General features: G+C 46.0%; 1 protein-coding gene and 1 non-coding gene across 2 annotated transcripts in view; both read right to left on the bottom strand.

Annotated features, from left to right (window-relative positions):
• Polr3c (RNA polymerase III subunit C) overlaps nt 1-11277 on the bottom strand; it is a 16178-nt gene that overhangs the window by 2518 nt on the left and 2383 nt on the right. Inside the window, exons 3-13 of the mRNA XM_021196145.2 lie at nt 9829-10084; nt 9545-9730; nt 8370-8455; nt 5035-5139; nt 4813-4905; nt 2949-3029; nt 2713-2764; nt 1957-2017; nt 1443-1593; nt 578-679; nt 414-463 (exon numbers count right to left, since the gene is read on the bottom strand). Coding sequence (XP_021051804.1) covers nt 414-463; nt 578-679; nt 1443-1593; nt 1957-2017; nt 2713-2764; nt 2949-3029; nt 4813-4905; nt 5035-5139; nt 8370-8455; nt 9545-9730; nt 9829-10084 — 1223 coding nt within the window. The remainder of the gene's footprint in view (nt 1-413; nt 464-577; nt 680-1442; nt 1594-1956; nt 2018-2712; nt 2765-2948; nt 3030-4812; nt 4906-5034; nt 5140-8369; nt 8456-9544; nt 9731-9828; nt 10085-11277) is intronic.
• Nucleotides 10303-10438, bottom strand: LOC115063893. The gene has a single exon (XR_003843761.1). It is a non-coding gene; the product is annotated as a small nucleolar RNA SNORA5 (small nucleolar RNA).

Here is an 11277-nt window from a genome sequence, read left to right on the forward strand (position 1 = left end):
CTCACTCTGTAGACCAGGCTGGCCTCAAACTCAGAAATCCGCCTGCCTCTGCCTCCCGAGTGCTGGGATTAAAGGCGTGTGCCACCACGCCCGGCCCTTCTCCATTTCTGTAGCAAGTTTTCCCTCAGGCTCTGGACCTTGGGGCCCACAGGTACTAGGTAAAGGAGAAATGGACCACATAATCTTTTAGCTATTGGATCAGCTTAAAAACCCCAAGCCAGCCGGGGGTTTAATCCCAGCACTCGGGAGGCAGAGGCAGGCGGATTTCTGAGTTCGAGACCAGCCTGGTCTACCAAGTGAGTTCCAGGACAGCCAGGGCTATACAGAGAAACCCTGTCTCGAAAAACAAAAAACAAAAAACAAAAAAAACCCCAAGCCAAAACTGAACATGACTCACAGGAGGCTGCACTCACTTGTTCTCCTTTGTTTCAAATTGCCGCCTTTCTATCAAGTTGGCCATGCTCTGAGGAAAGAGAAGAGAGAAATACACGCGGTTCTGTTAAGTGACTTGGTTAGAGTGGGCTAAGGAGGTAAAGGGCGAAGCTGTGTGAGGGGACAGGGAGGAGGCCCACGTTACCTTATAGCACCTGTGCAACAGCATTCTGGCAGCTGACAGCACATTCACAGTGTACAGATAGAAGGTCCTGGACGGGGCGTGGTCTGGCGTTTTAGGAATTTCCTGTTGGTCCACAGAAATAAAAAGAGAAGTTGTACTGTTATTTGGAATGGGCAAGATAAACACCCATCCACTTGGTACTGTCAGCTCTGATGCTTCTTTCCTTCTTAGCCAATCAGGGGCTATCTATGTTTATGACATAATCAGTCTCATGGAGCAAGCTGCCCAGTTTCCATTTGTCTATCAGCATCCTGGGTGGAAGAAAGGAAAGGCAACTAATATTTACTGAGCAAATTCTACACACACCTTTATTAATAACTGCGACAGTGATTAATAAGGACTCAGATTTTCAGTCCTCCAGCCTTACTCTCCCGAGTACAGAATCCCAGGTATGCATTACCGTGGTTGGTGCAAAGCACTGTTTTTATCTCAGTAGCCACCACCATTTTACAGATATGAAGAGGATGGTAGTTGACTTGCTTGGTGAATTGACTCCAAAATCTATCAACCTACGTCCTCAAAGGGTCCTCAATACAGAACTACAGGATCCAAGCTATGCTGAACAGGTTACTCTATTAAAGATCTAGGCTGAGAAAGGGCAGGGAGGTTAGAATTGAGAGCTGATTTCTTGGTTGTGCTCTGTCTGTCTCTCTGAGAGGCCAGTGAAAGTCTACATGATCCTTCAAGGATTTGCTATGTCTGTGTTAATCTTTTTTCTGCTTCAGAGGTGGCTATAGTGTCTGTCTGGGGGCCCAGCTTGACTTCCTCAGGGTTTGCCCTGCCAAGGTCAGCCTTGCTGCTTGGCATGCACCGGGGCTGTGGTCACCTGCAGTAATAGGAAGTTTTCCGAGAGCATCTTATACAGCATATCCTTTGCCTCCTTTGCAGGAATCATTGCAAAGTCCTCCACCTGCTTCTGCTCCAGGTGTTTCTTCTGCAACACCAGACGGAATATCCTGGCACATCGAGACCCGAATCTGGGAAGGGACAAAGAAGCGTGTGGCATGCTTTAGCTCCTAGTCTCAGAGTGTAGAGGTACTCGCCCACGTGTGGAGTCAGGGGCAGGGAGGAAAACAGCGTTCGTTCTGCCACAGCTCCCGAGGTTGGTGATGGCACTGTTCCTCTTAACTTGTTACCAGATGCCTACCTACCCCTCAGAGCGCCACAGTGCTTGTATTACAGAGCTTTAGGGTGGCTGGTTAATTTGCCTAACTAGGAATTAACTTTATGGGAAAGATGAGACCAAGTGTGGTAGGGTATGCCATAAAAGCCTAATGACTTGTTCAGTGGGGTATGGATGGGAAGTGTCTGAGCCCAACCCCAACCAGGGAGCCTCTTACCTCTCCTGGATGACAGACTCCAGAGTTGCAGTGGCTAGGGAAGCCAATGCCTTATGGAGGTCTTTAGGTAGAGGATTAAGGACATTTAGTTTCATGACTAAATTTCTAATTTAAAACTAAAAATTAACTGCTATTTTGCTTTCACATTTCATGTATGATATGTGACTATATTAACATTTGTAAGGGTTTGCTTAAGTAAATTTTTTTTTTAATCTTTTCTTTTTTGAGACAGGGTCTTGCTATGTAGCCCAGACTGACTTTGAACATCCAACTTTTCTGCCTCGGCCCCTATACTGCTCTGACTGTAAGCGTTTACCATCACACTGGCCTCTCCCCAGCTTCTTCCCTTTCCTAGCTCCCCGCCCGCCCCCACCCACTTCCTGTCTGTGGCAACGCTGTGATCTGGCCCAGAACCTGGAACAGTAAGTGTGGTGCTGCTGAGTGACATTATTTTCATTAATGTAACTCACTGAAATTCACAGAAAACTTAATAGAAAGTTCATTTTTTAAACTTGTTTAGTATATTAAGCATTGACAAATTCTTTACTTGTGGTGGCACATGTGTCTAACCCAGCATTTGGGAGGTAAAGGCAGGAGGACCAAGGCTTTACTGCCAACTTCTAGGCTACACAGTGAGTTCAAGGCCAGGCTGGGCTACAGAGACTGTTTCATCAAAAACCCAGAACAATCTTTCCTAGGCCCTGCTCCTGCTTCCTAACACAGGGGTCCTGACAGGACAGGCAGCTGAAAGGATACTGATGACAAACATTCCTCCACCACTGTCGCCAGACTTTCCAATAAATTCTAGCTGTTAAAAAGAAAGAGTGAACGGTGTTAACTGCATAGTTCTCTTTCCCATGGAGCACATCTGGTCAAGAGTCTGAAGCAGGTAGCTTTCCTGCTGGGTGAAGGGGCTTTGTCTGGGATGGCTAAGTAGACAAGAAGGCTATAGGAGATAAACTGTGATCAGACTAAGGGGGCAAGAGACTTACTGGGTCATCTGCCAGCAGCGTGAGGTACTGATCGAGAACCTGCTTAGAGATGTTATATCCGACGGGCAGGGACCTGAAGATCTGTGGGACAGAAGGAGATGCTGGAAACGGGGCCAGGATGCAGAATTGCTAAATGTAACTGAAACAAGATGTCCTAAGTTTAGATTTCAAAAACATAAAAGTATTTAAGAAATATTCATGGGCTACAGAGATGGCTCAACGGTTAAAAGCAATGACTGCTCTTCCAGAGGTCTTGAGTTCAAATCCCAGCAACTACATGGTGGCTCCCAACCATCTATAAATGGGATCCAGTGCCTTCTTCTGTCTGAAGACAGCTACAGTGTACTCACATACATAAAATAAATCTTAAAAAAATATTCATAGTATCATTGTTTCTAAGAGTAAAGCAGAAGCCAAGAGGGCTGCATACCTTTAATCCCATAACTTGGGAGGCAGAGGCAGGTAGATCTCTGTATTTGGGGCCTAGCCTACATAGTGAGCTCTAAACAGCCGGCGCTATACAGTCAGACCTTGACAGAAACAGAGTAGAGTGAGCAATAACCCAACTGTCCAGTGATAAGTAATTAATTAAAGTAAACTGCAACCAAGTGTAGTGGTATATACCTGTAATTAATACCAGCTCCCCCAGAGGCTGGGGGAGGAAGAGTGGGTTACTGCGTAGCTATAGCCTCCAAAGGTAAACATTCCACTCTGGAGGGAGACTTCTAGGACTCTGGAAGCTAAAACTTCTAAGGTTTAAGAAACTCATGAAATTTACAAGAGCCAAGAATTCAGAAAGTTAGGCCTTTGATCACAGCACTAGGGAGACAGAGGCCAGCCTGGTCTACAGGGCAAGTTCAAGGCCAGCAGAGACCCTGTTTTTAAAACAACAAATCAATCAACTACAAAAAGTTTAGAAACAATATACAATATAATAGCAATATTTAAGTAAGTATAACTATAAAAGCAATAGAAATCTATGTGCAGTGCCCAAGGAAGCCAGGAGAGAGTAAGATCCCTTTGGATTGGAGTTACAGACAGTGGTGAGCTGCCTTGTATGTGCTGAGAATTGAGCCTGGGTCCTCTGGTGCTGCCTCCCCCAGCCTGGAAAGGCTGACTTTGCCCTTGCTGCCACTGAGCCAGAGACCACCTGGAGTGGGGCCTTCCGACATAGAAGGCTCCATTGTTCTACACCTGCCTGCTCTTCTCCAAGACACTACCACCTGCTGAGAGACTCTAGAGATATTCCGGAGACGGCATCCAGAAGATCTGCCTACAGGCTCGCACCTGTAGGATATGCACCAAGAATGGATTGGTGGGGGATGTGCCTCCCCCCCTCTTTATAAGCACAGACTCTTAGTAAAATTTAAGAAGCCTTGAACAGAAAATCATGTCTTAGCATCCATTATTTCTCTCGCCGTTTTCTCCCATACAGCTCCTGCCTCCCACTCAGGAACCCAGTCAGTATGGCCGCAGGTGGCCACACTCTGGAAGGGCAGCCGGTTGGTTCCCTTAATTGCTGAGCTATCTCTCTAGTCTCCATGGCTTAGTATGTTTAAAAGCTGGATTCTAAGGTGGTCAAACATTTCAGTGCTTAACATTTCCGAGAAATTCCTGCCCCACTGCAAGCAACAAAAACCTCCTTTCCATGCAAGGCTCAGGCATCAAAACCCTACAAGGCATGTTTAATAACTGCTATAATACCTATGCCTACCAGAAAGCTAGCACAAAAATATAAAGCTAAACCAGGCGTAGTGGTGCAGACCTCTAAGCTTAGCAGTAGGGAGTTTCAGGACAGCCAAGGGCTACACAGAAAGTTCAAAACAAAACAACTCCTCCCCCCAGAAAGAAACCTGAAGCATACCTCATTGGAGGACAGTGGCTGAGTATAAGGGGCACCAGAGGGAGTGGTGATCTCACTCATCCGGAGCATTGTCCGCACAATCTCGCTGCTTGTCTGAAAAACACAGACAATTCAGAATACACCTTTGCTGCCCCTGGCCCTGAGCCAGTGGCTACATCTGACATCCATCTCAATGACCGACCTGTTCCTTGCTGATCACTGGCTGACCCACTTGGCTATTACCTGGTCCATTCGGTTTGCCACAGCGCTCACAATTGCTTGGTCACGGAAGTGCTGGTGGAACCTGTCGAGGTTGACTTGCCAATAAATCCCATCGTCTGGTGGGGGCTGGGGAGAGGAGGATAGAGAGGTGGTGAAATGCAGCACCAGTCATCCCCAGGGGCTCTGCTTGTTTTGTTTACACAATAAAGCTCCACTTGTTTTGTCACACTGTAGCAATTAAATGGGTTAGAGAAAAGCATTCAAGAGTGTGGATTAGTGTGTCCCAACCAAGTCTAACTTCAGGTTCCACGAAGTCACCTTCCTTGGTTAATTCTTTTCCACTACTCTCTCATCTCTCATTTGACACCTTCTTTCCTCTAATAGAGGCCAGAATTCATTCAACTTTGTGTAAATATCCTCACTATCCCCCACTTTCTTTCTTCCCTCTCTCCAGGAGAACGTTTGTCCTTTTACCTAAGGGGAAGGGCCATGCTGCTGTTTCAGGTCATGTAGTCCCCCTTGGCCTCAGGATCCAGGCCGTTTGCTTCCTGTCCTGAGGCTGCAAGGCTCCTGTATGGCTCTGCATCAGCCTTTACCCCGAGCAGGTCACGACTTCTCCTTCCAGCCCATGCTTCCCGGTTTCCTTCTCCTCCTCTGCGGTCCTGCCACAGCTGCCATCCTGGCTATCTATGCCAGTTCTGGCTTTGCTCAGTCACCTCTCTATGAAACTTCAGTTGTTACTGGTATTCCAGTCCCACCACTGTCCTCAAGGGCCTCCTTGTGGCTAAGCTTGGAGGATACTTCCCAGGCCTGATCTCATTTCAGTGACATAATAGGACATTTTTTTCAATTTACCTTCTTAAGTACAGGGACTAAAGCTTTGTGACACACCAGGACCAGCTAAATATCTACTTTTCTTTGTTGTTGTTGTTGTTGTTGTTGTTGTTGTGAGAAAGTCTCTCTACATAGCCCTGGCTGTCCTGGAATGTAATACGTAGACCTCAGTCTCACAGAGATCACCCGCCTCTGCCTCCTGAGTGCTAGGGTTAAAGGTGCGCATCACCACATCCAATCAAAGTGATTAATTTTGATTTTATGTGTCTGTGTGATTGTGTACATGCATGTGTCTGCACCAGGATCATGCCTGTGGATCCACAAGAGGATATAAGATCCCCTAGAATTGGAGTTAGGGTGTTTAGAACTGAACTTGGGTCCTTTTAACCGCTGAATCATCTCTCTAGCCCTACAAGATTTTTTTCTTGCAGGGCATGGTGGTGCACGCCTTTAATCCCAGCACTCAGGAGGCAGAGGCAGGCAGATTTCTGAGTTCAAGGCCAGTCTGGTCTACAAAGTGAGTTCCAGGACAGCCAGGGCTATACAGAAAAACCCTGTCTCGAAAAACCAAAAAGAAAAAAAAGATTTTTTTCTTGTATTCATACTATGTACATGTGTCTGCCACATGTGTGCAGAGGCCCCGAGATGGCCAGAAGGGGTTAGATCTCTCAGAGTTGGAATTACAGACACAGGTGTTAGGAACCACACTTTGGTCCTCTGGAAGAAGAGGAGGTACTCTTAACTGCTAAGCCACCTCTCAAGACCCTAGACATCTATTTTTATTTATTTTTTGAGATAGGATCTCTCCCTGGGCTTGAACTTAACAAGTAGGCCAAGATGGCTGGTGAGCCCCGGGACCTTCCTGTGAATTTGTGTTGGGCCTGAAGATTAAATATGTCTGATAGATCATGTCTGTATATTTTAATACAATCTTACTTTTGCTTTCTTTCTTATTTTTAAAAATAGGGTCTCATGAAGCTCAGTTGGCATCAAACTTATTAAATAATTGAGGGTCACAATGAACTCTGGATCTTCCTGCCTTTACCTTCCAAGTGCTAGGATTATGGGCATTTATCACTACACAGCTAGCTAAAAAGTAATTTTGGCCACTAAATAGGTAAGAATCCAAGAAGGGAGCCCCCTGAGGAGAGTTCTGGAGAAGTGCTGCCAACAGATGACAGATAGTCCTGGGGCAGGAGAGATGGCTCAGTAGTTAAAGACATTTGTTGTGCAACCATAAGGACCTGAGTTTGGCTCCTAGCATCCACGTAACAAGCCAGATAATGATCTCATACTGCCTGTAATTTCAGCACTGTAAGGGAAAAGGATTGTTAGGAGTTGATAGCTTAGCTAAAAACCCCATTTGTTTGTTGTTTTTTGGGGAACAGGGTTTCATGTAGCCCAGGCTGGCTTTAGACTTACATTGTCGTCAAGGATAACTTCTGATTCTCTTGTCGCTCTACCTTCTGAATCCTAGAATTATAGCTATGTAGTGCCACTTCTGGTTTGTTTTGTTTGAGACAGGGCCACAATATGTAGCCCTGGTTATCCTAGAACTCACTCTGTAGACCAGGCTAGCCTCCAGCTCACAGAGATCTGCTAGTTTCTGCCTTCCAAGTGTTGCCAAGTTAAAGGCATAGGTCATCACACTGGGCACCATTTCTGCTTCTATTAGGTCCTGGGGAATCAAACCCAGGGATTCCTGCATGCCACAAGCAACTTACCAACTGGGCTACATCCCCAGCCAAAGCCCTACCCCCTTCTCCCTCCCTTTCTCCCTCTCCCCACCTCTTTTGTTGTTTTATTTTATTTTTTTTATTTTTTGAGACAAGGTTTCACTATGTAGCCTTGGCTGGTCTGGAATTCACTATGTTAGTGGTTCTCAACCTTCTGAACACTGTGACCTTTTAATAGAGAGTCCCTTGTGTTGTGGTGACCTTCAACCGTAAATTTATTTTCATTGCAACTTCATAACTGTAATTTTGCTACTGTTATGAATCATAATGTAAGTACTTGTGTTTTCTGATGGTCTTAGGTGATCCCTGTAGGCTGTTTAACCCCAAAGGGATTGTGGCCCGAGGGTTGAAAACCACTGTACTATGTAGAGTAGGCTGGCTTTGAACTCACAGAGATCCTCCTGCCTCTGCATCCCAAGTGCTGGAGTTAAAGGGATGCACCACCACACCCAGCCCTGCTTTCTCTTTTGAATAAGTTAGGGTTAGGGTTAGTACAACTATTTAGTGAAATACGTTAGGGCTCAGAAGGGAAATGGAGCACTCCTTCCATGAAAGTGCCCTGGACTCCCAGGTTCTCACTGCTCCTCAGTATAAAGGGGGCAGGAGACGTGGGCAGAAACAGCAGGAGCACTCTGTCCTCATTGGTCTGCCCCTGAGCAACGGGCTGAAGTTCGTAATCCTACTACTTCTTAGCCAGGGACATTTAGGTTCTGTCTGAGCTTGTTATCTGAGGGCTATTTCTGAACTGCTCTAGGGTGAGGATTGCTAATCAGGAAGCCACATTACCTCCTTGTTATCTGTGTATCTTGGTTTCTTGGCCTTGGGCTCTCCAGTAGCATCTTCGTCAGATGATCTCCTCCTCTTACCTTTTCCTGCCAAATAAAATAACTGAACAATTAGACTATATATATCATATGATGGCAGGAAGCAAAGCTGGTGCCCCCTCATCTCAAAGCTCTCTGCAGCCGCCTGTTTTAGGTGCTGTTTAGGAGACTGAGGAGCTATAAGAAACTCAAGTCAATGGGGCACCACCTAAGAAGATCCAGTCTTTGCCCTCAGCCTGCTTCTCCTCCTACGCTGCCTCTCAGTGAATGGCAGCACCATGCTCCCATGTATGCAGACTAGCACACAGACGTCATTCTTGATGCCTGTCTTCTTACTGCTCTGGATCCACTTTTTCAATAGTCTGCCTCTATTTGCCTTTGCCCTCACCTTTCAGTCTCTTCGACAATTTCCAGTGGATCCAAGCCTGTGGCTTCCCTGCTTCCCGTCTGAGCCGCTCAGACTGGAGAGCAGATGCCCGGCAATGTCCTGTTTGCCCGGTCCTTCCGTCTCCAGCCTTCTCCCATGCTTCTCAGAGCTTTGCTCACCTTGCTGTGACTCTGATCCTTTCACTTCCTCTAATGCTCTATTTCTTTTTCTTACTGCACACTAGTCCTAAAAAATACCCATCTTCTGTCACTTTACTGGGTAGGTCCTACTTCTGCTTTAAGACCCAGATCAAATTCCACTTTCTCAGAAAAACATAAGCCTTCACCCCCTCACAAATCCAGTCCTTCCTTACATATTTTTGTGATAGGTAGCTCTTCCATAGTTCTCATCAAGTGCATAACATATCTTTTTTTTCTCTCTCCAATTTTATGTACATTGGTGTTTTGCCTGCATGTGAGATGGAGTCAGATTCCTTGGAACAGGAGTTACAGACAGTTGTGAGCTGCCATGTGGGTGCTGGGAATTGAACCTGGGTTCTCTGCTCTTAACCACCGAGTCATCTCTTTATAACATTATCTATGTGGCTGATTAATGTCTTCTGGGCAGGGATCATGGCTTTTACATTATTACATACTACAATGACTAGCACACATCAAGGAACTGGTAAACAATCAAGATGTTCATTCACTTAACAATCAGTGAAAAATTCCCAATTAAGGCAAATCAGTTTTAGAATGTAAATTCCTTACCTATCAAGCTCAGTTTGGGAACTAAGTACATGTCCTTTTCATTAATGACAAGGGTTGGGGCAGGTGGTGGCGGCCCAGGGTCAGAACTGTCAGTGTCAGGAACCAGGGGACAGCGCTGTACAAAGTGAGTATCTGCCAGTCGCACAAATGCATTTGATACCTCAGCGTAGTCCATGGTCTTGCCATCTGTTAGAACAGGAGGAACAAGGGAAGCAAGAGGGCCCAAGACAATAGAGCGGCTAACTGACTTCTGGCTTTGCTAAGAGCTTGGCGCCAGTACTGACCCTCCATGGTCTCTGTGAGTCGGTCTGCTACTTTCTTCACAACAGCTGACATTGTCATTTTGCCATTCAGCAGGAGCTCCTCAACAATCAGCTCTCCGGTGTCACCATACAGCGTTTTGGTAGTATAGATGTACCGGGGATACCTAAGCATCCGCAGTACCCGGCTGCACTGGGCTTCATACTCCACCACACCACGCTTGTGCACGTGATAGATGACCAGGTTATGGTGAATGAGGACACAAAGGGCTTTTTTCACCTAAATTGGACCCAAAAGAAAGACAGGAGAGACCTGATGCTATATAGCTCACTACTGCTGGCAACAGGGCATACCTCCCAGAGCCTAGTAAGCATCAGATCACCAGCAGAGTCTAGTCAATCTCTTTCTAATTTTTTTTTTTTTAAAAGCAACTGGGCCTGAGTTGAAACAACAGAACCTGCCTTTTGTCTGTCCTGAGAACGCCTATGTTTAGAGGATAGTGTCTGCAGGCAAACTTATCCCCAGGTTCCAGGACAGGAGACCCGGGGCCCACGAGCAGCGGAACTTGTTATGGCAGCCATCTAGGCCAGTTCCCGCCATGACAGGGCAGGGACTGAATCTGACTTGACTGCATATAGAATCTTACTTTCTCTGTGGGTTAGTGTAACTAATGTCAGTGCAGGAAATCAGGAGGATTCTTTGCTATGAGGTTCCTATTATGTCTGAACTTTATCTTTCTTCTAGTTTTCTGTTTTGAATCTGGGTCTCATGGAGCCCAGGGCAGCCTTATACTTGTTATGTAGCTGAGGGTGACCTTGAACTTCCCAGCCCCTCCTTTCAAGTCCTGGGATCCTAAACATAAACACACCCAGTTCTATATAGTGTTGGAGATCAAAGCGGGACATCCTATATGCTATGCAGTGTAAAAGGTCTTTGCTACTTTGTGGGGTTCTTCTTTTTCCCCACCTTGATACTCCCTTCCCACTCCCATCCCCACCCCGGTTTCACCCCTAACACTACATAAGAGAGAAACAAGGAGGAATTAGGAAAATCCCTGAATTTAATTTCTTTTGTTTCTTCTTTGACCACAACTGCTAGTAAATCACAACTTCCCTAAATGACCAACCAACCCCACATATTTATACACCCTCTGAAAAGTTCCCAGAATCCCAGACATTGCACAATCATAGAAACTATCTATAGCTGGCAAAACCATGCCTCTGCTAGAACGTGAGGCAAATCATAGACAGTCAGAAGCAGCCCCATATCTGCATACCTGGGATTAAAACAAAAAAATATTCTTACAATATTTTTGTGTTTTTAAAGAAACCAGCCAGGGGCTGGTGAGATGGCTCAGCAGGTAAGAGCACCCAACTGCTCTTCTGAAGGTCCTGAGTTCAAATCCCAGCAACCACATGGTGGCTCACAACCATCTGTAAGGAGATCTGACGCCCTCTTCTGGAGTGTCTGAA

The sequence above is a fragment of the Mus pahari genome, chromosome 4 (genome assembly GCF_900095145.1).
Source record: "Mus pahari chromosome 4, PAHARI_EIJ_v1.1, whole genome shotgun sequence".
NCBI lineage: Eukaryota > Metazoa > Chordata > Mammalia > Rodentia > Muridae > Mus > Mus pahari.